Here is a 26631-nt window from a genome sequence, read left to right on the forward strand (position 1 = left end):
TGCGGTATAAATGTAAAATACTAAAGAGTGTACGTGACAAGTCAAACGGTAACACCGATACCTTCACTCAACTAACGCCCGCTCATATCGATGACACGTCTATCGGCCGTCAATCGGGCAATAATAGAAATTTGCTGCCCTTCCGAATTTTCGCGAAATTTACCGGAAAACGCACAAAGGCGGGCAAAAACTGCACTAAAATATGCACAACTAGAAAGGGCATCCATAAACCATAAAAAACGCAAAGCAAAAGACGCGGAGCAGCCAGGGAACAAGCAGCAAACATCATGGCGCCCACCCCCTTGCCCCTCGAGCAAATGCCCGGTGTTGGCGGCGGCGGAGGCGGCTACTTGCCCGCTGCCCAGGTGAGTCCCATTGTCCCATTCCTATAATATGGATATATGATTACCTTGTGCTTCACAGGAGGGCGGCCCCCGGATCAACACAATGTCCATGTCGGTGCTGATCGATTTCATCATCCAGCGCACTTACCATGAACTAACTGTACTGGCTGAACTGTAAGAACATGTTTGAACGTGTTTGCAACATTTATAATTGCTTTGTTGCCGTGAATTGCAGCTTACCCCGCAAAACGGACATGGAACGCAAGGTGGAGATCTACAACTACGCGGCACGCACCCGGCATTTGTTCACCCGGCTAAATGCGCTGGTCAAATGGGGCAACTCCGTGTCGAAGGTGGACAAATCGTCGCAGATAATGAGCTTCCTGGACAAGCAGAACATGCTCTTTGTAGAGACCGCCGACATGCTGGCGCGCATGTCCCGCGAAACTTTGGTTCGTGCTCGATTGCCCAACTTTCACATACCCGCCGCCGTTGAAGTTCTGACCACTGGCACCTACAATCGTCTACCCACCTGTATACGCGAGCGGATTGTGCCCGCCGATGCAATTACGCCGGCGGAGAAAAGACAGACACTGCTACGCCTGAACCAGGTCATCCAGCACCGCCTGGTCACAGGAAAACTGTTGCCGCAGATGAGAGAATTCCGCATTCGCAACGGACGAGTCACCTTTGAGGTGAAGCACGAGTTCAGCGTTTCACTGACCGTAATGGGGGATAATCCCACGGTTCCCTGGCGGCTGCTGGACATCGACGTGCTCGTCGAGGACAAGGAGACAGGAGGTAAGGCATCTAAAATTCTCTACCAATTCTATATAATGTACTAAAATCTTTGACTTTGCTAGATGGAAAATCCTTGGTGCATCCGCTGCAGGTCAACTACATCCATCAGCTCATCCAGGCACGTCTAGTGGAGAATCCTAATGCCCTCAGCGAGGTGTACAACTGTCTGCACTACTTCTGCCAATCCCTGCAGCTGGAGGTTCTGTACACGCAGACCTTGCGCTTGAACTACGAAAGACTGGACGACAACAACATAACGGTGGAGGAGTACGTCCCAGGCGTAAAATTGACGGTCTCGTACTGGCGTGACCTAAAGTCGGAGCTGGGCTACCGCCTCACCGTTCAGTCGGATCCCAGCGAGATCGGGCGTCCACTGGCAGTAGTCCACGTGCCCTCACTGGGCGCCAAGGAGTCTGCCGAAGTGGCGGACCGCGCCGTACGCTCTGAGCACCTTTCCATGGAGCGCCTAATTGTGCATACCGTCTACATAAGATCGGTGTCCAGGCTGAGCGATCTCAAGCTGGAGTTTCAAGCCTTTTTGAAGGATGTTGACTGTGAGTGTAATGTAAAGCTTAACTAGTTGTGCGTGAGAACTAACTAATTCTGGTAATCTTTTCGACAGTCAACCTCCAAGGAACTCCTGCCATTTTGACCGTGCCCGTACTCTCCCCCTGTCTGAGGGCCGAGCAGATACACATCACCATTGACACGCACACGGGCATGTTCCGTTGTCATGTGCCCAAACATCTGGACTGTCCGATCACTGAGGAGATGCAGGACTGCCTCAATGGAGATCGCAGCAAGCTGCCCGGTTTGCTTTCGGAGCTGCGCTTCTGGATCACCCATCGGCGGTGCGATAAAACCCTACAACATCTTCCGGCTACGGCAACCGAGACACTGCCCTTTCTTGTGCAGCCTGATCAGGAGCTCTTGCAGCCGGGCAGGCACAAGATTTATGTCAAGCTGCACAGACATCCCAATATTGTGCTGGTAATTATATATTCAGTAATTGTTATTAAGAAAATAAGACAACTTTGATATTTTCCAGGTGGTTCAACTCAAGGAAAAGACTACCATGCCCAATGAAATGGAATACACCTTTCACCTGGGCTTCGTGGCCTTCCAAAAGGACGAGTTGGATGTTATAGACGACTCCGCCAAGCAGCTGGTGTCTGTAGTGGCCCAGCCGCATTCGGACATTCCAAAGTGTTACACCAAGTTGATGCGCCTTATCGAGTTTGATACTTTTGTGGCCACACATGGACCTGGCACTGAGGTGGACGGTGAGCATAGCGGCACTTTAAATCCATGAACCACCTTATCAAACAATCAATCTTTTAGCGGAGGTTTCCCCGCACAAACGAAAGTCGAATGGAGATTTGCTGGCTCCTCCTGCCAAACAACAAAAGACCATATTTCCTGCCTACTTCATTCCCGAGCTGGCGCATGTGGTGGCCATGTGTGACGAAAAGATACCGTTCATGAACCTAGCCCAGACGCTGTCCAAGCACAATATTCCCCACAGCGGACTTCAGGTGGAGGCGAATGCCACGTCACTTGTGCTAAAGATCCTGGCCTTACCACAGCCGGGAAAAACCACCTTTGCAAGCCAACAACCACAGCAACAGGGAGCACCTGCCGGAGCAGCAGAAAACAAGCCAGGTGGTGCCTCTGGATTGCCGAAAATCGACCCCCACGTGTGGGACGACTTAATGCGTCGCGTTCTCTCCATTTCGGTTCGCTCGCAGACCAACAAGAACAGTCAAGTCCGGATCTGGGTAGTGGAGTTCGTCTTCTACAGCACGCCGCTGCAAAGTAGCCACCAGAAGGAGCAGGGCAGTCGGCGGACTGTTTACCTCACCTACGAGCAGGCGAACCACGACTTTTCCAAAACAGTTGAGGATCTGCTGAACGACTGGTCGAAAATCGTGTACCTGTACACGCTGGTGCACGACTTTGCTGAGCAGCTGCGAAACAGTGAGTTTACTCAAATGCATTCTTTTGCATTTATTAACTTTCCTCAATTTGTAGAACGTCTTTCCCTGTGCGACATGCTGGTGGTCAAGTCATACAGCTACATGAACCTGCTCCTCGGTTACGGACCCAAAAAAGAGGTAAGCTGCAATATCTACTGGTCGGTGCAATCGCACGGCTTCCGACTGACGTTCGTGGGCGGAATGTCAGCCGTAAACGCGCACTCAATGATGCGCGACCAGCTGGCGCAACACTTGAACCAGCAGCATAGCATCACCCAGGTCGCCCAGATCCTGCATGAAACCTACAACCCGCTGAGCTCCATTGCCAAGCTGCCAGTGCTGCCCTTCTTGGGGATACCGGTAAGTACACTTAGCTACTATGCACCAAACATCATTACATTATCCCTTGATTCCAGCGCCCTCAGGTGCCGGTGCTATCGTTCTGCATGCTGGCACAATCGCCGTGCCTGATAAGGTTGACTTATCAGGCGGTCTACTGCCTGGAGCTGCGCTTCCGTGCCAACAGACTCGTATCCATCCGAGATGGAGCGAGCAGTCGCTTCGAGCGCAACGTGGTGGAAGAGTTCACGCCCATCCAGGGTCTGAAAGCCTTTCTCTCCAAGTACGTGGATGAGTCAGCGGTCTACAGGGGACGGGCTTCCCACGAGGACGACAATCCGCTGTCGCCCATGGGAATGGAGGACAACTTCGGTGGACCGAGCAGTGTTGCGGGGGTAAGTGCTGGTGGCTCCTCACCATTTTTGGGAACTGGAATGCGGGGACCGCAGTCGCCCAGAGACAGTGGCTTGCGTTTTCCTGCCCCCCACACGCCGCCCTCCAGTTCAAATCCGCACACACCCGCCAGTCCGCATCCAAGTGCGGGCGCAGGTGGTGGCAGTGGACCCCAGGGACATGGCAACTTCAACCTGACCTCACCGCCAGCGCCGCACATGCCGCATCCGTCGCCGAGCGGCTTAATGCCTTCGTCTCCGCTGAATCCTCAGCCAAGCCCGCACATGGTCCACAGTCCTGGACCCAACACGCTGTACATGCAGAGCCACCAGGACTCTCCCTTCACCGCCATGTCGCCGGCGAATAACAACTGGCCCGGATCCCCCAGCATGCCGCGCCCATCTCCACGACCCGGACAGAGTCCTGAGCACAAGAGCACAGGTGGTGGAGCAGGAGGAGCCGGTGGAGCGGATAGAGGAGGCTCTCGGGGCACTCTCAATCGGCCCTGGGCTGGAGCAGTGCCTACTCTGCTTACCCATGAGGCTTTGGAGACTTTGTGCCGGCCCAGTCCGCATCCCAACAAGGACATCAATGTGCAGGACATGAGTCCTCTAGAGCGTTTCCTGGGCTGTGTTTATATGAGGAGGCAATTGCACAGAAACATCCAGAGCGAGGAGACACTTACGGCGTTGAACAGCACCGAACCAGGAGTGGTGCTCTTCAAGGTGGACGGACTGCAGTGCCAGGTGGTGCTGAACCAGATGCACATGCAGACGCTGCACCTCAAAATCTCGCAGCTGCCGCCCATGCCCGACAAGCTGCCGCCGCCGTTCCAGCTTAGCCAGGACGATCTGCTGGTCATAGAGCAGTACTTTGACACCAGAGTGGCAGCTCCACCATACCGACCCAATTCCCTGCACAGCATCTGCCGACTGCTGAACCTGCCCGCCCAGGTACTCAAAGATTTCGTGCAGATCATGCGTCTGGAGCTCAAGCCGGAGCTGGGTGGCGACCAGCTGAAGTGGACGGTGCAGATGTGCTTGCGCATGCCGCCCTCGGCGGTGCCCATTGTGCCCAGCGGCAATGCCTGCGTGGTTCTGGGTCGCATGAAGATACTGTTCTTCCTGCAGATCACGCGGATACCCTATGGCGCGGGCATGGGCGTGGGCAAGGACTGGAAGGACAGCCCCTCTCTGGTGCTGCCCATTGTGTACGACATCCAGACGAACGTCACCCAGCTGGCGGAACGCACGGGTCAAGTAACCTCGCCCACAATGACCGCTGCCAGCACGCTGCTGCGCCGTTTTGCCGAGTTCAATGCGCAACAGAATCAGTGCACGCTCTTCCCAGCCATCACGGATCTGCTGACGAACCTTCAGCTGGCCGCAGAGATGCCACAGCCACCGCCCAACCAATCCATAGGACCTCCCGTGGGCGTGGGCGTCGGAGTTGGTGTGGGCGTCGGAGTGGGAGTGGGATCCAGTCCCAATCCGATGATGCCCATGCAGCAGCTGCCACAGCAGGTTGGACCCCAGGGTCCAGTGGGTCCCGGCGGCTACCCGCAGATGGGCCCCAATCCCGGTGGCCCGCAGTGATGAAGGCGCAAGCGCCGCGCCTCCTCGCAGCAGCCGTGAGCTGAAGGCCTGTGAGCTGGCAACCCGGAACGGCGATCGATTATTAATGGGATAAGCAAGTTTATTGGATAAGCGTACACAGAACACCCTCTGCTCTGGGGTGAGTCGATTTGGAATCTCAAAAGTCGTAGCAAACGAAGTAATCCATAAGCAGTTTTGAAGCTTCGCAAAACTGCGCATGGTGCGCTTTCTGTCCCTATAATTTTGTAGATTGTTTACATACCAAGAAATCGATCCACTCCACGATACACTATTTAGTTAATGCTAGTATCTAATTAATTTGTACTTGGCAACTCCAGAAGTAACTGGAATTGTCAAGTACGTGAGATATTATAATGAAAGTCTGCTTTGGTAGTCCTTAAGATTCCATTTCACCAATATTGCGGTGTTCCTGTTGACCAAGGACCAAACATGTTTTGCATGCACATTTGGCAGCAGCCACCTGACCCAAGAAAAGAAAGGCAGATATGATATCTCACTTGGGGATCAGGTGCTATATACATTTTATTATTGAGCTGTACTCCCTGAAAGATTGGGCATGGAAACAAATTACACATCCAAGATTATAAATTGTTAACTAAACAGTGCGGCTAGGTATGTAATAAAACGATTATCGATTATCTATAAATGTACATAGGTGTGAGTCATACTTGTGTGTTCCTTTGCTAATTTGTTTCTATCACATAGTTCGATTGCAGACGCGCCAGAGTTGCTGCCATGCGGACTCCGAAGGAGCAGATGGCAGCGGAGATCTGGCCAAATGCTTTGTGACTATTGCACCGAGGTTAGTTTGTGTTGTCGTCTATCTAATAATCTATCTACTCCCGTTGGTATTTGGCTTGGTTGCTGGTCGCGCGGGGCATCGATCCCGTTCACTGCTGATTCGCAATCTGAGTGTTGTCCATCTGGTTGGTCAGCTCGGCTATGCCCTCCTCCTCCTCGGAGATGAGGTCTACCCAGTAGCGGAGCTTCTTGCTGCGCAGGTAGCTGGCGGAGTTGTCGAAAACCACGGTGTCTGAGGATGATTTTCACATGCCATTAATCGAGGTAACTAAAACGTTGCTATCTTACTCACAAGTGGTGTTGGGTCGCGTGGAGATGTAGCCAATCTCGTCCATCTCGTTGGAGTACACTGTGCCCAGGGGCACTTCGCTGCGCTTCTCGCCCGTCTTGTCGTCCACGCTGTAGATGCCGAATTTGATGTCGTAGTCAAAGGTGCGGAACTCCCACGAGAGGATCTTCGTCTCCTCCACGTTGACCTTGAAGTGCAGCTTCAACTTGTCGCCCTTTGGCACCTGGGCCTCCACAAAGTCTCGGTCGCTCTGCTGGCTGCTCTGGTCAATGTACAGCTCCTCCGGCAGCTTGCCACCCCAGATCATCAGTGCCTTGCACTGGGGATCTCCGTTCCTGTCCACCATCTCGCCGCCCCAGGCCTTCGGGAATGCCTTTCGGTTGACGTGGGAGAAGAGCTGCTCCTGCCAGCGGTCCACTCCGGACTTGTAGATCACGATCTTGCTGGTGGTGTTCTCGTCCAGGAACTTCTTCACAATGTTGAACGCCACCGAGAAGAGCTTGGGCGCGTTGATTATGTAGCACATCTTGAGCAGCTCCGGGAAGTTGGCCTCGTATTGCTTCACCGTTGAGATCACACATTCGGCTGCCGGTCGCCAGGCGTACTGCTTCAGGTTCACGTCCTGCATGTCAAAGAACACGACCAGCTGGCGGGCCCGCCAGCCGTGCTTCTGGCTCTGGTCGTAGGCGATCTTCATGAAGCGCTCGAGCAGCAGCACCAGGTACTTTTGGAACTCGAAGCGCGTGACGCAGTGCATCATGCCCCACATGTCGAAGTTGGCGAAGGGGCAGACCAGCACTGAAAAGGAAAATGCAGATGTTGCATTAGTTGTTCGATTTGTGTGTGTCGTGCATTCGCCACCAACCCGGGGATCCTTCGTTGTCGTAGCCCATGAGGCCGTAGGGCAGGTACTCCTGCAGTGCCTTCGGTGGATCCCACTTCTCGATGTTGTCCACATTCCACATGGCGCGGGTTTTCAAGCTCTACAAGGTAATCACACAGTTTAATTAGTTAAGTCATTCATGCTAATACTTTTTGTACTTACAGCTCGAAGCATCTTCTCCGCGGCTTCCAGATTCCATTTGCGAGCTGTTTTTGAACGGAAGGAAATATAGTTTTCATCGTAATCATATTCAAGTGGCAACTCACCTCGCAGCCAGCGCACCAAGAAGTAATCGTCGTGGGTTCCCACCAAAGCATCATCCATCTGCTTGCGAAACTGTAAGTACAATAAATGAGTTCTTATCAATGGCTGATATTTTACAATTTTGCATATGAATCATTATACTTAAGCACGACATTTATGATTCATATTGTGCAGTGATTATTATTCAGACTTCAAATATATCTTAAGGAAACTTTCACTTTGAAAAATCGCAGATCAAGTTTAAAATTAGTAAAAGCTGCTGTGTCAGAGTAACTTTTATAATATATCTCAAATAACTGCTAGCTTATCTTCTGCATAAAGTTTTTGTTTAGATTGTTGTTAAACCGAAAGCTAGCTAAATTGTATTACCTCTATTGAGACTGGTTGACTTAGAGCCAAAGTTACATAGATAACGCGGCCTAGATGCAAGTGATATGTGTTTTTGCATTGATGTTGCCCTGTAACTGTAGATTCAGCAGATTGCAGTTCACTCCAGCTTAAAAGCAGCTAATTTCAATCTGATTTATAATCCAATTTGTTTAAATGATTTATTTGCCGAAGGCCGTGCAGAGGAACGGCTTTGACAGCATGTTCGAATAGTTGAGCGAGTAAATTTCCTATCTCCAAGCGATAACGTTTATTGGGTCTGGGTCTGCGCACCTGCTTATTGGCCTTTGTTGTCTTAATTGCTGTTAATTTGTATTGGCCTTGTTCGGACTGCCAAATTCGGATGTGGTTAACGAAAGCTGAATCGCACAGCATCTGATAGCAAGAGTTCACTCAATCGGCTGCATTTGTTTTATGAGCCAGAGCCAACAAAGCCTTTGAGGCCTTTTGCTAACTAACTTATTTGTCGCGTAAACATCACGTACTTCAATTTGCATTCGATCAAGTGCATACTTAGCACCATTTCAATCATTTAATTGACTCGCGTCTAGGCTGCTCGCCAATTGCTGAGTCACTCGGCTCGGGCTCGACTTAAAAAAACCACTTGAAATTCAATAACGAGGCCGTCTCACCGCTAACCGCTTCTTTTATTTGGTTTTTCTGTTTTCAGTTTTTAGTTTTCGCTTTTCGCAGCTTGGCTGCAAACTTGGCCAAAGACCAAGCTGTGGCTAATACCCGCCTATGGATGTCATTAGCGTCCAGTTCTGTTGGCTTTGGCTGCGTGTACTTCCTCGTTTTTTCGGATGGCCGTAAGACTGGGTTTTTGGCCACTGGCTTTGTTCTTCCACTTCTTGGTCAGAAAGGTTAATACCCATTGAGCCACTCGAAATTGAGTCTTTACTTGGCGTGGTCCGCTTGAATAATGCTTAGCCTAGCATTTAACGATGGGCAATGTTGCAGTCGTTTTGCATTCCGCTCGAAATCCAGAAGACAACGAAGTTTCTCTTCTTTTTCATTCGGATTTTAGGCAGTCGAAGACACCTGCGCCGAAACCTGTTGCTTCGCTGATTTGATTTATGCAAATTCTGCCTGATTTGTACAGTAGATCTCGACGGGTCTAAGGGTCGATCCCTGGGTGATTTCGTTCTGGATCAATGCTCCTCGCTTAACGACTGGGTCGCGTTTATCATTAAACACTTCATGTGTATTCATACGGATAATCGCAGTCGTTGTCATGAAATGGCAGTCGCACTTAGCATCCCACGGGCAATTAAAAAAGGGCAGGGGTCGCTCTTAATCCGCCCATTATGATGGATTAATTGCCCTTTTTGTTTATTGTTTAACTACTTGCAAGATCTCTGATTTACTCCTCTTATTGCATACAATGCATTCTACATATTTAGGTAGTTTATCTACAAGAGTCAATTTTAGTTTCGCTTACTATTAACAGCGCCTTATGAGGCGTTCTCCTCGGCTGCCCGTTTTATGTGTATTTTATTAGCATATTTTCATTGAACTGATCGGTTTGTGTGTCACCATTCGACTTTAGCTGAGTTTTGGTTTCGCAAGCGCTTTTCGGTGTGCCAACCAAGAACTCGTGAGACGTCAACAATGCGCAACTGCAGAAACATGCATCAGTGGCGAAGTTGGAAGGCGTTTCAAGTGCTTAAATAGTATTATTCTTAAAGTAACTTATATGATGTTAGTACATTTGGCATAGAATATCAATCTGTTTTAAGTATCACCCATAATTTTCTCGACTACAACTCTGGCTAGATAATAGAGTATACTGAATATGTTGCAGTTGATTCTGATTTGGTTGTTTTAGAGTCTGATGAATTTGCCAACATTTAAAAAGGGCAGTCAAGCGAGCAATGGCTCATTTCCATAACCAGCCATCAATATGCTACGCTGACTGCACGATGTCTTTTCTGTTTTACTTTGTTTAGAATAATCTACTGATCATTGGGAAATTCATAGAGGCAATTTGTTGCAAACTACATTGAATCAAGAACGTTGGTGCAATTTTTCTTCGCACTTGGAGGCACATCAATATAAAAAGATTGGTGTGCTTGGAAATATCTATTGCCTTCTTATAAATGTCTTGATCATAGAAAGTATTATAAAAAGCTAACTATTTCTGTAGTTTTTAGCCTGACAAATTTTCGTTAAATTGTATAAGTTTCTCTTTTGTCAAAACATGTTTACATGAGTAAGTTATTTGTTAATTTCTCCACTATGTTCTCGGAATGAGTCCCTGTACAAAAACGATTACTATAAAGAGGGTAAACAAAGCCTCGTTGTGGAGCTGGAGCTTTATCTGCATGCTCCCCCTGTCAAGAATCCCCAGGCAAATACCGAGTACTTCCCCCCAAAAGACCCAAGGGAAGTGCTTACCTTCTCCAATATGGCGCGTTGTTCTTCGCTGATTTCGGGCAGTGGAGCAGACATGTTTTTGGTTTTGTTTGGTTAGTTTGTATTTGTATTTTTGTATTTTGACTATGGTGTATCTTAGATATTTGGCCTTATTGACCGAGCGGCGTCCGAACGTTGCCAATTTGGTAAGCCGGGCACACACAATCACATTAAGTCGAAGATATGGGGCCGAATGCGGATTTCTTTTCTTTACTGTTCACACGCAAAATTTTAAAGCTTTGCTATGGCTGTTCGGTTTTTGGCAGCTGCGGCTCAGAAGAAGAGATAACAATAAAAAACTTTCTACTATTATTTAGCCGTTACGTTAGCGCTTTTAGCCGCGCACATTATTTCCAGCGCAATTATTCTGCGTTTTATTTTTGTGTTCGTCTCGTTTTGTAGTCTCTACGGACGGACAGGCTAATTACAATAATGCCAACTTGGAAAATGCCTCAAACTTGGCCCAAGGCGAGTGTCGCACGCAAATGGTTAAAATGGCTAAAATGGCCAAACAAAAACACTGAAATCCGTATCCGCAGCTGTGTGAGCGTTTAGAATGTTTTGCTTTCGTTAGTGATAAAGCGGCGAGCTGAGGTGCAGTGTATAAATTGGTCGATATTACGCGATTTTCCGAGCCGATGTGTTCCGTTCCGAGGGTGGCGAGCAACTGACGCCAGTGGTTCCACTGCGCCACTTAAAAGTGGATGAAACTGAAATGAACGGAGAGCAAGCAGAGAGACTGCCAGCCAAGAGAATCACTCTTTGGGCCAGAGAAAATCCAAACAGCTGAACGGAAGTCTCGACTACGGGATACCTGGTCTACCTACGTCTATGTTTAATGAAATGGGTGTGGCATAGTCAATTGACCTAACCCATTTGTACATAACCTAACCCATCTCTGGACTATGACTTTAGCTTTGTGTATACTAGAAATGTGAATTCACCTGATCCACTTCGGGGCCACTTACCAATCAACTGAAGCACTCTTCAACTGATAACGATTTTTTTTGCACGCCAAATATAAACATATGTTTGGCGGGATAAGATACGGAAGCCAAGTGCTTTGGTACTCGTTGAACGCATTCTGTTATTTTTTACGAGTTTGTTTACCACTTTTAACTAGCAATTTGTATATCAGGTTTTGCCGAAAAGCCTTTCAAACCTCTATAACTTTTCCATATGGTGATTTTCTGATATGGCGATTTCTTCTTCAAAAATTACGAGTATTTTGGCCACAGCGTGGAAAATATTCGTTCAAATATGGATTGTAATACCTTATTCAACTCGTATTTAAATTCCCTTTTGTTTCATACCATTGGCGTCTGAATCCGACAATTTTAAATTTTTTCGATTTTTTGAAAAAAATCATGATGTAACCCCTTATAAAAAATGCAAAAATTGACAAAAAAAAATTTTTTTCAAAGCGGCCTGAAAAGTTAATTTTTGATTAGTATGGTCAATTAGCTGTAAAAAACAGTCATTACTGTGTGTCTGTGACACTTTTATCATGTGTTATTGATAAACAAAGGTTATTTTATCGTCTAAAAAGTGTTATGTTTGAAGCTTTGATACAATTCTGCATTTCGTACTTTTTTCGACTATATATTTTGAATTTCGTACTCTTTTCCACTTTATATTAATTTTCCACATTGTCATTCGATAGATTTCTGGTTGTTGGTTGTTGTCTAAGCTAAATGTGTGTGGTGAATTTCAATGGGTTGGCGCTCGCTTGGTGAATAAGGCTGGTTTAAAATCCTAAAGTATGGTGTATTCGTACTTTCCAATTACAGTCGACTTTAATGATTTACACTTTTAAATATAAATAGTACTTTTAAAGAGTAGTGTTACTGTTACTGTATGGTATTTGGTACATATCCCATTTGAAATTTCTTCACTCTTTACCCATTCCAAACAAAAGACGCGAACTGCTTTGGTTTTACTAATTTAATGTGTGTACAATCAATCACCAAACGACGACGCCGTCTGAGATCTTTTTGTGAAAGTCGTAGAGACTGGGAAAGACGTGATCTCGGTCGATGTCCTCGCCGTATTTCTTGACCAGATATGCGTAGCTCTTCTCGTGCACCAGCGCCGAGTGCCAGCCCAGTTCCTTGGCGGCCAGATAGTCGGTGGTTGGTCCATCGCCAATGTGCAGGCACTCCTCCGGCCTGAGGTTATCCAAACCCGACTTCTCCATCGCCTTGTGAAAGATTTGGGGGTCGGGCTTCTCGGCCTGCACCTCGTACGAGTTGACCGCGAAGTCCAGGTACTGATCCAGCTTGGTGTTCTGCAGCAGGGTCGTCAGCCGAGGATCAAAGTTGGCAATCACGCCCAGCTTGCACTTCTCCGGCTTCAAGTCCTTGCGTATGTGCTGGAGGAGCTCCACGCTGCCGTTGCACGGCTGCCAGCAAATGGAGGTTTTGTAGAGCTCGATTAGGTGGTTGGAGAAGTTGTGCAGCTTCTCGTCGGGAATGGCCGCTCCGCTCTCCGAAAAAGTTCCTGCGTATGAAGAGTGTCAGTCTTTAGTTAGTGTTTTTGTATCCATGAATGATCCACTCTAAACCTCTTGGGTGTTGTGAAATAGAGTTTATAACTGTTCTAATCGACAAGAAATTAGCAGGTGCAGAACGCTTGTGTGATCTTTGCATTAAAAAAGGAAGCTTCATTAAACTCTAATCTCCCGAGCGCCATCGTTGTTGACGTCTTCAACTTTTGCTAATGTGTCTAATGCAATGTTTTCTATACTAAATCATGGAATTAGTTGTGTCATGATCAGCTTTGCTTTCGCTACCTACCAAGCGGTGTTTCTAGCAATTTTCGCCGAGAGAAGTTGCGGATACTAAGCACTTTTAGAGGCGATTGCGCCAAATGCACTTTGGAACAAGCCGCAATGTTTATCACCCCCAGTAGACAAACACTTTGCGGGCACTCACCTGCTATCAGCTTACGCCACCATTGCTGCCACTCCATCTGGGGCTTCGTGTCGCGTCCAAAGTTGGGATAATCGCGGTTCATCTTGTACCTGAAAAGATGGCTCAGTTCAGCGGGTCACATAATTAATGAGTGCCTCCTACCAGTTGGCCTTGAAGTTCTTGGCCAGCTCGTTGTTGTCGCATCGGGCGCCGAACAGGGCGCCAATCTCGCCGTACTGCTTGCCGGGAGTGGTGCGGAACTGGAGCAGGGTGTTGGTCACATCGAAGGTTATGAGGCGAAAGCGGCTGAGGCTGCGCATCTTGCCGGGAATCTCTGAAAGTCCGCTCGAGAACTTCTGACTTGCGACTTGCGACTCTCGTCGAACGCTGGCGACTGAAATCAGCCGGCGAACTACGTGAGCTGGGGGCATTCTGTTATTGTTTTGTACGAAAGCCGATCCGCCTCGTTATCACCAGCAGCTGCTGCCCCCAGATTCCGATTCCAATTCCGAGGGCTTCGTTTGGAATCGAATCGAATTGAATCGCGGACCTCGGAGCATCGGAACACCCATGCATACATATGTTTGTGTGTGCCGAACCGGATTAAAATGGCACTTTATCTTCGCCGAGTGCTGCGGTTATCTCTGCTTTAATGTTGTCAAATTAGTATCGATCTGCAATCTGCAATCTGCACTGATTACCCGGCGAAGCAAATACTGTTGACGAGATAAGAACGATTTTCTTATCGCTTTCTTTTAAACAGTGCGCTTTCTTCCCAGTGTTGAACAATTCCATGAGCCCATAATCATTTCATCTAACGGCAGAACTTGAAAAATGTTTAATTACATCGCACTTTAGTTTAATAATACAAATAAGCAAAGCAACAAAATTTCGCTAAAATTAGTTGATTTGTATGCGCCACCTGGCGGTCTACTGACGGTGGGAGTCTCGACTTACTTTTCTGCTAAGTACAGAGCTCTGTTAAAACTGTAGTCATGTTATTTCCAACTAGGTGGCGCCACGGCACAACAAGTTGGCGCCAAATTTAAAAAAGATTTCGCCAGGTCGAAATTATTTTAAAATTAAGTTGCTGTGCCTTGCAGCGACTTTAAAACTAATTTTAATTTTAATATTTTTTGTAAATAAGCACAACGGGTGTTGTGTAAATATAGAACTCCGTTTTCTAATATGATTTTATCGCTGATAAAAGTAACTTCATTATAAAGAAGTATCAGCATTCCACAAATTATTGTGGCAGCACCCATTCTCCGTTGTCATTGGCCAATTCCATTCGATTTGGCTATAAATAATACACGAATTTAACGACTTGAGGTCGGATTTCTTTGGAAAGGGATCCTGAAATTCCTTGCATTCTGCTTGTCAAATTGTCGGTTTGGTTTTGTCTCTCCTTTTTTGATAGGCATTTAAGAATGCTGGACTTTGTTCGGAATGCCATAACTCGAACTGCCGGGAAAGGGAATTTCCCAAATAAAACAAAAAATCAGGCAGAACATTTGATAATGCTATTAAATACAATTTACAAATAATTCTTCACTGATTGCCTACACTTTTTTGTGCAATAAAAAGGACGCCCTTTCTAATGAAAGGGATCTTTAAATGTGGTACGAATTTCATTGATCGTATGTAAATTATCCAGCTCATTTTGGATTTTCCCGTGCCTTACGAGGTCTGCAGACCTTTCGGAGGTGCAACTCCGCTGATTACCACCTACAAAGCTTGTTTGCTCTGCTCTACGCCACCTTATCGCCGCAGCCCAACTTGGCTCTCTGGCGGTTGCAGAAAGCGAACTAAAAAGCGAGCTAAAAAATAACAAAAACGGCAAAATTCAGTTACTGTCCAACTTTCAACAAAAACTTTCCCAAGAAAAGTAACCAAGCGAAGGCGAGTCAACGACTCCCCTGGAATTCGGTGTTGGCCCTTTTCGAAATGTGTCTGGCTTGGAAGTCGGGGCCAAAGCTCCTCCGCCTCCCCCTCCTTCTGCACCTCCTCCGCCCCCAGATGCCCCGAAACCCCCTTTAGATACCCCTATCCCCATTCCCCATTGCCGGTCCCTCGATCCTCGTGCAACTCCGGCTGGCTGCCTGACTGCCTTTTAATATTATCTGCACTTTGGGTCTTTGGCTGCCGCCGCTTTTGTTGTTGTTGTGGTTGTTTCTATAGTTGTTGTTGTTGCTGTTCTTGCCGCTTTGATTGGTCGTTTTAACCTGTTTGCGAATTTCTACCATGTTAATAAATAATTTTTAGTGGAGTTTTTAGAAGCTGCAGCAGCAAAAGTACCGCACCAGCAGCGCCAGCGTCATTACACTGATATAAAAGCAAATTAGCAAATCAAATAAATTAAAAGTTAAGTTAACAATTTTTAACAAGGATGTAAAAGTTGAAAGGTTCATTGCCTAACCATTATTTCTTAATTCATCTGCAGGAAACGTAAATTATAGCATTGAGACATACAATTTTTGAAATTCCAAGTAAAGGTAGCAAAGTCGGAAAAGTGTAAGCTCAACCAAGCAAATAATTGAAATACCTGGCAGATTAATAACTAGTTTTTTTGACAGTGCATATTCAACGATTTTTCTCATATTTTTTTAATACATTTTTGAACATTTACAATTCCAAAAACATTTTTTATAAAAAGATCACAGTGTAAATATTTTCTTGCCGTGCATAAAAGCTAAACCCTGTGCTGCTGGCAGCTTCTCCTGTTTCTCCTGGCACGACAACTCCTCATCTCATCGGAGTTGGGTCGTCGTCGTCGTCGTCGGATTAGGTTTGGCTGCTTCCACTGCAGCCACTTCTTTCTGCTCTTCGGATTCGATTCTGTTTGGTTCTGTGTGACTTGGAATGCAGCCAAACCGCCATGGGATCCGCCATCCTGCGTCTGCTCGCCCACTAGAATGGCCAGAGTGGCCACCTTTCCACCTCCCCAACTCACCAGCTCTCCTTCTCGGCAGCGCGCCACAAACGGACACCAGAGTTCCAGGAGCAGCCGGGTTCATTAAGTACCTGAGAAGCTAATGAAACAAACTTTTGGGGATAATTTGGGTCAAAGAAATACAAACCGAGGGATGAACTTGATGTGTTACTTAAGCGAGAAATGGTTGTTATTATCAATATCAGTACTCCCCCTATAAATATATCTTCTGTTTTTAAAAACTGAAAGGATATTTATTTCGATGAAGGACATTCTTGTTCCGTATACCCTACTTTACTACTTCCACTCTGGTCTATGACCGTCCGCCTCACATTCACAGCTCCAAGCTCGTGGAGTGCGACAACACCATGGTGTTCTTGTTTGAAATTCCTTCCTTGGTTTGCTTTTTGGTTTATTTTGTGTTTTGCTCAGCGCTTCGCATCGTAGTCGTCCCCTTCCCCTTTCCCATCACCATTCTCCTCCAGAATTCCCCGCTTGGAGCCCCCTCATCTCACCCTCATCTTCGCCTTCCGTCTTGGTCAGCATCTTCGCCTCGCCGTCGTCTGGCGGGGATGTGGATATGGTTGTGGATGTGGATGTGGACGGTGGATGTGGATGTGAATGTGGCTGGGGCTCGTTTGTTAAATGTTTGGGTTTTGTTTGAGTTTATTGAGTGAATTCCTGGAAAAACGCAGGAATTTGTCTTTGGTCTTTCTGTTGTGTTCGGCTCTGTTCTTTTTTCTTTTCTTTTCGTTGCTTTTCGTTTCGTTTCGTTTCGTTTTCTTTTTGTTTTCTTTGCTTTCTGCTCTGCCTGATTCTGCTTTTCTTTGCTGGTCCAGGTCCGAATGCACTTGGTGCATAAAAATCGCTTACGGAGTTTTAAACTTTTGGGCCTCGGTTTGGCGTTTGGCCGTCGGTTTCCCAAAGTTGTCTGTACGGGTTTGCCGTGATAAAGGATGGACAGGTGATTATGACTTTTTTAGCGGGACACCCAATTACGTGCGATCGGCAGGAAATCGGTGAAGATCAACGGGCCTAGCCCCTTTGCCCTCCTCGCCAAATTGCCTCTGCCTGTGACTCTCATTTTGAATCTGATTCTGATTCTGATGGGAACCGAAGTCGGTAGTGAAATACGATACTTCGGGGTGGTGCTATTGGTGCTATTGGGTTCGGGATTATGACCGTGTCCTATCGAACTCGTTGTTTGTGTGACAAAGGTGCTTCTGTTTTTCATAATTTTCTCAGAACGCCTCAATTTATTCACACTCATTTGCTTTGAAAGCGCAATGAGCGTACGATACGTTAGTTCTCAAACTATTAATTACTACATATTATTTGAATCCAACTGACCCATTTAAGCAGTGACAAATCTCTATATCTATAAGGTTGTAAACACACGGATTTATCACCATTTGCTTGGATTTTATTACCACAAACTGTGGACTGCAGCGCTCTCAGAAAGAGAAATTCTGAAATTCAGAAACTGCATGCAGAACAGTGGCACGCAGCAGATGCATTGGAATCCTCCCCTGTAAATAAAGATAGAAAGTTTTCAGTTCCGGTATGCCCGAAATAGAACATTCCCGCTGGAGTTTCACCTTTGCGCGCATTTTCTTTCCCCCATGTCGGTTCGGATTTAGTGTTCCTAAATCACGGGGAGATCTCCTCAGCGTTTCTGTTCGAGATCTGGGCAAATGGTCGGATGTGGCGGTATATGGCGGGATGAGGTGGGTGGATCCGCGTGACTAGGGTGCTCTTCCGGCAGTTGGACCCCTCAATGGCTTCCAAAAATATGGCAGGGCAATGGATGGAATCTCGGGAGAAATTTGCTATTTTCGACCGATGATTGAGTTGTAGTGATTGGGCCATAGTTATAGTTTCTCCTCAGTCCATCCCCCATGTGAAGGAGAGGAGGATGAATGGAATGCATGTGTGCCACAACAGCATCTTCACGTGTCAGTCGCCGCCCTGCACTTGGGAAAAAGTTGTGGGGCGATACCTAAAAGTAAATATAAAACAAATATGTTTAAATGTGGACGTAGGTACATAGTTTTGTCAACTTATCCCTCTACTTAGCCCACATTTAGAAGTGAGATTGTGTATAAACTATCGTTGTACTGTTGTGTTTTTCCCTTAAACATCTCTGTAAGTTCGTAAGCGTGTTCTACTCAAGTTTTCCCATCTGCTCAGGCATCAAACTATCGTCCAAAAATGGGGGACGCCTACGTCGCATTCCTGCGCCGACTGCGCCAACTGAGGAGCACTCGGCAAACCGACGGCGCTGGGCATTCCCAGACAATGCTCCCCGAAAGCGAGGAAACACAAAGGCCTTTGGAGTGATGGCCAAGCGCCCCCCTTCTCCCCGAAAGAACTTTAAATAAAATTTGCGGGGGAGGCAGCGGGAGGTGTGCATACTGCCCCTTGTAAGAGTCTCCTTTGTTATTCTATAAACAGATAAACGTGTCTAGGGGCAACCATCACCTCGGAATGCATTTGCCACATTTGTTTTCCTAAACTTGAATTTCGTTTGCTTTTGGTTTAAAGAAGTTGAATCCACGAAGTTCTATAGTTTGACTAAAACCATTAAGATAGACTTCTTAGTGGAGTTTGTCGCCACTTTTAGCCGACGACAAATGTATTTGTGTTGTTGCTAAGTTTCTAATTTGGTGGACAAGTGAATCTGAATTAGAATTTGGTAGGGAACTGGAATGTATAGTACATATAGTCATGTCCATCTCTCATTTTCCTTGTGCAGTGTGAAGAGTTGCGAGGTAATCAAAATATAGTATATATAGTAATAAGCCATATAAAAGAGTCGTTAGATTTCGGTGAAATTCCGTTTAACACGTCAGACAGCGATCTTATTTCCTTGACCTCGGCTGTCTACGTGCGTATGCGCACTCTGCTGCGTCCATTACTCAAAGAAAGCGTCGCGAAAGAATTGCCAGCGAGACGTTGATGTTGATGTGGATGTGGTTGTGGATGTTGATGTTGATGTCGGTCAGAGACGGCAATCCGGCCAGACAATGTTTAATTTGTGTGCGAATTTCTGCGCACCAGGGCTGCAGCCTCAAGAGGTGAGGCATGTAAAGGCAGGAATGCGCGAACTGCTTTCACTTCCGCCGCGCGCCTGTAGGTATGCAATGCTTGGCTGGCACCTGACACTTAAAGCCCCAGGATAAGTGCCGGAAGTGGTGCAGCCCTGGCAAGAGGAGGAAATGGAAGCCCTGGCTGGCGTAGCGCCACCATTACCATTACCATTACCATTGCGACATTATCCGCGGTGCGTTGTCGTCTGGCCAGTCTGCGATCTATTTTCGGCCCTGTTTTCGTCTGCAGGAAGCTCAGTACAGAGCGAGAAAAAAGCACTGTGTGTGTATCTTTTTCATTAAAAAGCACTTTGCTTATCACAGTCATAAACTAAGGCAATTTCCTTGTATAGAGTTGCCTCAAACGAGATAAATACGTTGACTGATGTGTCTCAAGTTCAATATTCTATATTTTCTCCTTAATTTTCAATTAAATCAGCTATTTCCTCAGTGTAATCGTCGCGGATTCGTCGGTCAGTTCAACTGGCGGCGGAGACAAACGCAGACGCTAAGAAGTTTCGATTTTTATTTTTGTCTAAAACATCTTTATGTGCTTTTAAATATGCTGCGAAGTGACATTAGATTTTACCGCGCCCGAGGCTGCCAAGGGGAGCTGGGGGGCTTGGCCAGAAGGGGGACTCAGACAGATCCGCTACAGAAATAAAATTTGTCACAGACAGTTAGATCAGCAGCGCCACAGATGTGTGTGCGTCGCTCGTCTATTCCTATGGATACATCAGCATCTGAGCATCTCAGCATCTGAGCATCTCAGCATCTGAGCATCTCAGCATCTGAGTATCTGAATCCGAACACCGCCAAATAGGCGGTCTAAACTTAGACCGTCCCCATCGCGGCCCCCTCTGAATTTCCCCCAGCTCCACCCCTCTGCTTGGCCAGTGCCGTTGATGTTTTGATTGATAGTCGTCCAAGCCCATTCCCATCCCCATACCAATCCGTCCAAGGTGTCTTCGATCCGCTCCTGGCAACAGTGGCAGCATTCAGCATTCAGCGAGCGGCAGACGGCAGACAACCTTCCAGTGCCACAGTGGTTGAACAGGTCTAGACCAACGAACACTGCTGCAACACTGCAGCAACAATTGCAGCAGCAAAAAGCACAGCGGAGAGTCGCATTTATAGTCGCATCCGTCTAAGTTGGCATTGCATGTGCCGAGATGCGAACGCTAAGCGCTTTTCATGCCCTTCCACCGAGTGATTCCACTACATTTGCTCACTAATATAATATTAGGAAATTATATTTATTTATGCCAGCAGTTTAGTTAGGAATCTTTTGGTTGAGCAATCATCGATCCCTGGAATAGTTCCCAGTATTTTTTTAGGGCATATCTACATTCGGCTAGACATCATCCAGTAGTATCATCTTCTTTCTGCTTTCCTCTGCATTTATTTTCGAATTATTGTGCACAGTTCTTGAGTCATTCTTCCGCGTTCTTGCATGAAAATGCCCGTTGCACTGGGTCTGCGATTTCCAGGGGGCAGAAGGGGCAAGTGCAGTTGCAGTTGCTGTTGCTGTTGCAGTTGCAGTTGCAGCTGGTAATGATGATGGTTGCTTTGGCAACCGTATTCGGCAAGAATTAGCCATGCCTTTTATCTGGCTGACCAGTGTGTTGCATGTATTGTATGCAGATGCAGCAGATTGCCTGCCCACGCATTCCATCTCTTTTCTCGCGGTGTAGCGATGGACAAACTTTATGTATGGCAGGCATTAGAAACAGATGAGGGCTCTCCAGCTGATAACAAAGACCAAAACGAAGGAAAGGGGTCGGAGATCAGCGGGGAAAACTGCATTCCTCGCATTCCGACGAAGAGCGTCGACAGCAATAACAACAACGCGCGACGTTTTTCATATTCAAATGCAGCCAGACCCAGACTCAAAAGCAAACTTAAACCCATACTTGTGCTCAGACTCGGACTCAAAGAAAAAACCCAACGACGCTACACTCCGAAAATATTGTGTGCAATTTAAGGCGACTTGAAATGATCAATGCAATATTTCCAGAAGCTTTGCAACCTCATAATCTAGTTCCCAAAACAAGTAATGCTAGTAAATAGGTAAATATTTTTGGGTGTGTGGGTGTGGTGAGATTTTTGGCCTGTTGTGCGCATAAAAAGTATGCTATGTTTTGCTTCGAAAGTCTATAGCCTTTACGACGGCTTTAAAAGCTTTGAAATGATTTGAAGCCTCTTAGTTGTAAGTGCAACTTCAGTTTCCCATCTGCGACTCAGGCAAGGGCTACCATATAGATGACTTATTTACTTAAATTGAAAGCAGCCCTACTTTCTCGCTGTGCATCCATCCGAAGGTACGTCGATTTGTGGCTGAGCCGCACTTAACATAACAACAATGCACAACACGCGGCGATGGCGATGGCGATGGTGATGATGTTGTCGCTGCAACTTCAAAAGCTGAGCAAACACGGGGGAGAGAGTCGATTTGAACCTGGCCGAGAATGTGAGAAAGAGTTGGCCAACAAAGTTGGCTGGCAACTGGCAACAGGCAACTGGCGCTGTCGGTGGGTGCGAAACCAATTTACAGCGCCCATCATGGGGCAGCGGGGGCGGGGTGGGGGTGTGGCAGGTTCCTCGATTGGGAATTATTGAAAATTAAACTCTTGACACCTCGACGACTTCGCGGGGCATCAAGAATGCAGTCCATCCCGACTATTCATAGGGCAAATTACGGCTAAGGTTTTGGTTTTGGTTTCGGTTTGCTGTGAAGAATGAATCGCTGATGGAATTTTTTCCGATTCTCGAAATTTGTCGAGTGGATGAATGGGCCTGCTTTTAAGTAAACCTATTCAGTTTCACGAAAACGGTTTTTTGATTGGCTCTCTGAACTCGAAGAACATTATGCATACGCCATTTAATATTTCGAAACATATACGTTTAGTGATATTTAGAATTGTATTACATGATCGCTGAATTATCCATGCCCAAAGCAGAGAAACTCCAAAAATTTCCCATCAAATCGCTTGCATGTTTTGTGTGACTTTTCAATTATAAATCGAACTTTCTTTCGATGCACTTCGAGTAGTGGGAACTCCCCGCAATCGTATTCCCACCAAGATAAAGACAGACGTTGGCCAGACGCGGGAAAAACAACAACAATACAAGTCCAGATCGAAATACTCAAGTGCACGGAGGAACGAGGATTAATAAGGCAACTGCAACTGCAACTGCCACGGCATTGTAGGCGGCGATTTCAAAAAGCGTATCGACAACAAACAAATTGGGCACATAATGCAGTCCGATCTGCACCCTGGACCCGTAGCCGAGTAACCGGCGGACTCTGGCCAACCCGCTGGGCAGAGCGCTGCGTGCGACATCCCAGTGGAGGTTCTTTGGTGGTGCCAGTGGTGCAAGTGGTGCCGGTGGTGCAAGTGGCAAGTGGCTCGCCCGCCTTGCGAAATTCGTAGAAGTCATTGAGTTGAGCCATTTGAAATAGGATCGGATGGACTCGGACGTTCCACTGAACGGCAATGGGCACCTCCTCATGTAGAGATTGCTCACCAGCATTCAATGTTTCCCTTGTGCTCGAATCGATTTTCCAAGAATGTAGAGGGGCAGACCACCGTGGACACTTGTGATTTGGCCAGCGTGTAATCATTTCGCTGACAATAACTTCCTGTGCCACACCACAGATTTCAGAATGAATACAAATGTGAATTAGGACGAGCTATGAGTGCACTTGAAAAAAATTGCGCAGCATTTTTATGAGCTAAAAACATTTCAATTTCGATTTGAAAACAATAAGGATGCTCTGGATATACTAACACTTTATGATATAGAAGAGTTTGAAGATTTCCTTCTAGCTTCGCTTTTCAGCCAAAACAGCTAAGTTTTACTTAAAGGAATCACACCCGTCATTGAATATCCCAAAGTGGCCTGTTTTTTTCCAGTGCACGAATGGGACATTCCATGTGTGTGGTGTGTGGGTGTGCCAATATCAAAGGATCGATCGCCGCGTCGTCAAGTGTGGGAAGTGATGTGTTGATTACAAACAAGTACGGATACCCGACGACACATTTCAGTCCCGACCAAAGCCAAACCCATCCCCCATCCCAGGGAGATCTTCTGGGTTTTTCGGCAGCGGCATCTCAAAGATGCTTCCTGGAATCGCCCTGAGGAGACCTTTTCGGGATTACTGTATATGTGCAATCAATTTTTATCGATACTGCGCTTTGTGTGTGCGAGGGAGAAGCAGCGTGAGATACTTTCCTGTTTCTCACAAGTGGCTAGGAATTCGGGTCAGTTGCAGTGTCGACGGCTGTAAATGCCATTCATGATCGTCATAATATTTTCTTATCCTTTGGAACTAATTTTCTCGCCAGCCTTGAGCTGCCTTGAGCCTGGGAAACCGAGACTGGGAAATGGGAAAAATTATCGAGGGAAAGTGGTTTTCAATCAGAGCATTCGAAGGTCATCCGGGGTCTGATAAATTTTATTTACTTTAATGGCGTTGACTTTTCCGGGAAAACGAAAAAGGGACGCTGAGAAATTCTGTGCTGCAGTCAAGAATGGGTGGTAATTTGATGTAATAATGATTTTGTTTTACAAACTGACTAATCGAATCTTTCGGGAATTATGAAAACTTATTGATATGGCGCATTTGATTATCCTGGTTTGTAGCTGCTTTGCTCCCTACTTAATCCGATGAACCAACATTTAATTGGGTCGCTGGCCATGTGAAGTGTGAGGGCTCCATTCTCCACTCGATTCCACTCCACGGATCTTATCCGCGTAATGGCTTTTGGTCCATTGATGGATCTCTAATCTGATCTGCTTAGTGAGTGCCGTTCGATTGGAAGATATTCCATATTCCCCGTCTCCATTTCCATTTCCATTTGTATTCGTTTGTAATTCGCTCGATGTGTGGCATGGTGCATGGAGCATGCAGCATGGAGCATGGAGCATGGTGCTCGTAGACGCCAAAGTCGCCGTAGTCGCATTCGTATCTCTCGGATACGAATAGTGCCAAGCTTATTTGTCTATCTATTGGATTGTTTGTCTGTCTGCCTGCTTGTCTATTTGACTAGCAGTCCGTCCGTCGGACTTTGTGTCCGGCGGCCCTCCCCGCCCCTCGCTGGCCCCATCCCCCGATTTTTGGGTTGTTTTGTTATGGTTGGCCCATTACTGCACATGCACAGTGTTTGCCTTGATGTTTTTAGGGTGTTTCTGTTGGTGTTGCCGTTGTTATTATTGCTGCCGTAGCTGTTGTTGCTGTTGCTGCTGCTGCTGCTGCTGCTGCTGCTTCAGATGTTACAAAATCATTCATCGCACACACATATTGAAATTGTAAAAGCCAACAGCCAACAAGCAACAGCCATCAACGTATGTAGATAGAAACATATAAAAATTCTTTGCATTCCAATGAATCATGCCGCTGATGGTGCCGCCTTATAACTAGCGACAGAAAAGCCCCGTACTTGGATGGCTGGATGTAAACTTTAATTAGGTAACATTGAAGTATGTGTAGGTATGCACACTGTGCACACTCTTTCGAGTCTTCGCGTCCGCTTCGTGGGCAAGTTGTTGCTGTTGCTGTTGTTGCTGTTATTATTAATGTACGCTATGTGCCACAGCGAAACTATCTTAGAGATACCCATGCATATCTATAAGTTATGCTCACCACTTGGGGAAGTTTTGAGGAAATTACAAGTAACAGGGTTAAAATCGAGAAGTGTGGAAAACGCATAATGATACCAAATCTTTAGACAAACTGCGAAATATCTACATTTTCGCACTTGATCTGATGAATATTTTGTATCTTTGATTGTACAACTTTTTTGTCAGACTAGTAAACACATTTTCTCTTGGTGCATTCAAAGTCTGCTGCTGGTTCTTCGGCCACATCCACTTCCATTTCCCAGATACGAAGGTGTGCGTCTGAGTGCATGTGTGTGCGTGCCGCTGTTATAATTGTAAATAATGATGATAACGCGATTACATGCCTGGTTAAGGAATTTATTGTAATTCGCTAGCCATTTGAGTAAGAAATTAAGGCAAACAGGTTATAAATTGTGGGCATTTGAAATGCCGCTCGCCGCCGTCTCTTTATCACTCTGCTCTTCTTTTCTTGGGCGTTGCGTTATCACAGTTTCCTTATCTGCAAGGCAACATGGAAATGGAATGAATTGAAAGGCGCTGACGAAAGATAAACAAATACAAGGCACCCCGATATCGATGGCGATTGATCGGCCTTAAGCTGCTGCTGCTGCTCCTCCTGCTGCTTCTTCTTCGGGCCCTGGGGCGCCACTTCTTTTGGCCGCTGGCTCCTTAAGTTTAGCGGAGGGACAGTGTAATCTTCCCAAGTTTATAATAATGACTATCATAGGAATATATAGCTGCTTTCTGAGGACCCTCCAAACTTTTTAAAACTAGGACAGTTTAGGGTTACAGATAGACTTTTATAGGGAAGATGGCTGTGAAATTAATGAAAATGGATCTTGACTATAAGGAGTCCATATTTCTAACTGAAAAATATATATTTAAAGTTTGCATGCCCTTATTCGTTGACACTTAGGGTTTTTCCCCTTCCTATTTCTGCTCTTTTCTTTGGGGTGTCGCATGCCAAGCGCCAAGCATCCCGTGGAGAAAACGAGAAAAAAAAAGGAGGCACAGTGGAACTCCAAAATGCGGCCCCCAAATGCAGTCGCTGCCACCGCCTCTACTGCAGTCGACGACTGCGCCGGCGTCACTGCAAGGGGAACAACAACAAAAACAACGAGAAAAAGGAGAACAACAACAACGCAACAACTCGAACGTTGAAAATTGTGAATGAAATAAGAGGTCTAACCTCTTTCGCCTGGAATGTGGTCGACGTGCCACGGCAACTGGTTTCTCTCTCTCGCTCTCGCTCTTTGTCGCTTTGCCTGTCCATTATCGCTTTGCTGGAAGGGTGGCGTTAGTTGGCCCCCCCAACCGCCCCGCCCCACTCCTCTCTCCGCCCGAATTCGAATCGCATGCTCACGTATCTGCGCAATACGTGATCGGCTCTCTTGTTGTTGTTGTTGTTGTTGTTGTTGTTGTTGTTGTTGTTGTTGCTGTTGTTATTCGCTCCACGGCGATTAGTATGCGCACTGGTATTGGTGTGTGCCCGAAAGAGAGCACCTACACATGCGCACTGGGGTGTGTGGGGGCAGAGTGTGTTCGTGAGTGAGTAGGTGATAAAT

The 26631-nt window shown here is 46.6% G+C and overlaps 3 protein-coding genes across 3 annotated transcripts; 1 reads left to right on the top strand and 2 right to left on the bottom strand.

Annotated features, from left to right (window-relative positions):
* The first annotated feature begins 86 nt into the window (after positions 1-86).
* Positions 87-6119, top strand: LOC6532245 (mediator of RNA polymerase II transcription subunit 14). Its single transcript, XM_002092982.4, has 9 exons — positions 87-365; positions 424-518; positions 580-1145; positions 1208-1699; positions 1768-2135; positions 2194-2428; positions 2487-3122; positions 3177-3481; positions 3538-6119. The coding sequence occupies exons 1-9, from the start codon at positions 288-290 to the stop codon at positions 5446-5448; spliced, it is 4686 nt and encodes a 1561-aa protein (XP_002093018.1). The 5' UTR covers positions 87-287; the 3' UTR covers positions 5449-6119.
* LOC6532246 (SEC14-like protein 2) lies at positions 5954-11198 on the bottom strand. The gene is made up of 6 exons (XM_002092983.4): positions 10491-11198; positions 7709-7778; positions 7605-7648; positions 7425-7542; positions 6563-7357; positions 5954-6502 (listed from the first exon to the last, which is right to left on the bottom strand). Exons 1-6 carry the CDS (start codon positions 10542-10544, stop codon positions 6360-6362), a joined length of 1224 nt encoding a protein of 407 aa, XP_002093019.1. The 5' UTR covers positions 10545-11198; the 3' UTR covers positions 5954-6359.
* Positions 11199-12434: 1236 nt separating this feature from the next.
* LOC6532247 (rhythmically expressed gene 2 protein) lies at positions 12435-13846 on the bottom strand. The gene is made up of 3 exons (XM_002092984.3): positions 13583-13846; positions 13442-13530; positions 12435-13007 (listed from the first exon to the last, which is right to left on the bottom strand). The coding sequence occupies exons 1-3, from the start codon at positions 13738-13740 to the stop codon at positions 12472-12474; spliced, it is 783 nt and encodes a 260-aa protein (XP_002093020.2). The 5' UTR covers positions 13741-13846; the 3' UTR covers positions 12435-12471.
* Positions 13847-26631: the final 12785 nt, after the last annotated feature.

The sequence above is a fragment of the Drosophila yakuba genome, chromosome 3L (assembly GCF_016746365.2).
Source record: "Drosophila yakuba strain Tai18E2 chromosome 3L, Prin_Dyak_Tai18E2_2.1, whole genome shotgun sequence".
Classification (NCBI taxonomy): domain Eukaryota; kingdom Metazoa; phylum Arthropoda; class Insecta; order Diptera; family Drosophilidae; genus Drosophila; species Drosophila yakuba.

Excerpts from the sequence above, each read along its gene's own strand:
- LOC6532247 (XM_002092984.3), bottom strand. The coding sequence starts at position 13,740 with ATGCGCAGCCTCAGCCGCTTTCGCCTCATAACCTTCGATGTGACCAAC. Across the intron at positions 13,531-13,582 it reads AAGAACTTCAAGGCCAACTG|GTACAAGATGAACCGCGATT; the intron begins GTAGGAGGCACT and ends CCATCTTTTCAG. Across the intron at positions 13,008-13,441 it reads GTGGCGTAAGCTGATAGCAG|GAACTTTTTCGGAGAGCGGA; the intron begins GTGAGTGCCCGC and ends CTTCATACGCAG.
- LOC6532246 (XM_002092983.4), bottom strand. The coding sequence starts at position 10,544 with ATGTCTGCTCCACTGCCCGAAATCAGCGAAGAACAACGCGCCATATTG. Across the intron at positions 7,649-7,708 it reads CTTGGTGCGCTGGCTGCGAG|CTCGCAAATGGAATCTGGAA; the intron begins GTGAGTTGCCAC and ends GTTCAAAAACAG. Across the intron at positions 6,503-6,562 it reads CACGCGACCCAACACCACTT|ACACCGTGGTTTTCGACAAC; the intron begins GTGAGTAAGATA and ends AATCATCCTCAG.
- LOC6532245 (XM_002092982.4), top strand. The coding sequence starts at position 288 with ATGGCGCCCACCCCCTTGCCCCTCGAGCAAATGCCCGGTGTTGGCGGC. Across the intron at positions 1,146-1,207 it reads CGAGGACAAGGAGACAGGAG|ATGGAAAATCCTTGGTGCAT; the intron begins GTAAGGCATCTA and ends TGACTTTGCTAG. Across the intron at positions 1,700-1,767 it reads CTTTTTGAAGGATGTTGACT|TCAACCTCCAAGGAACTCCT; the intron begins GTGAGTGTAATG and ends TCTTTTCGACAG.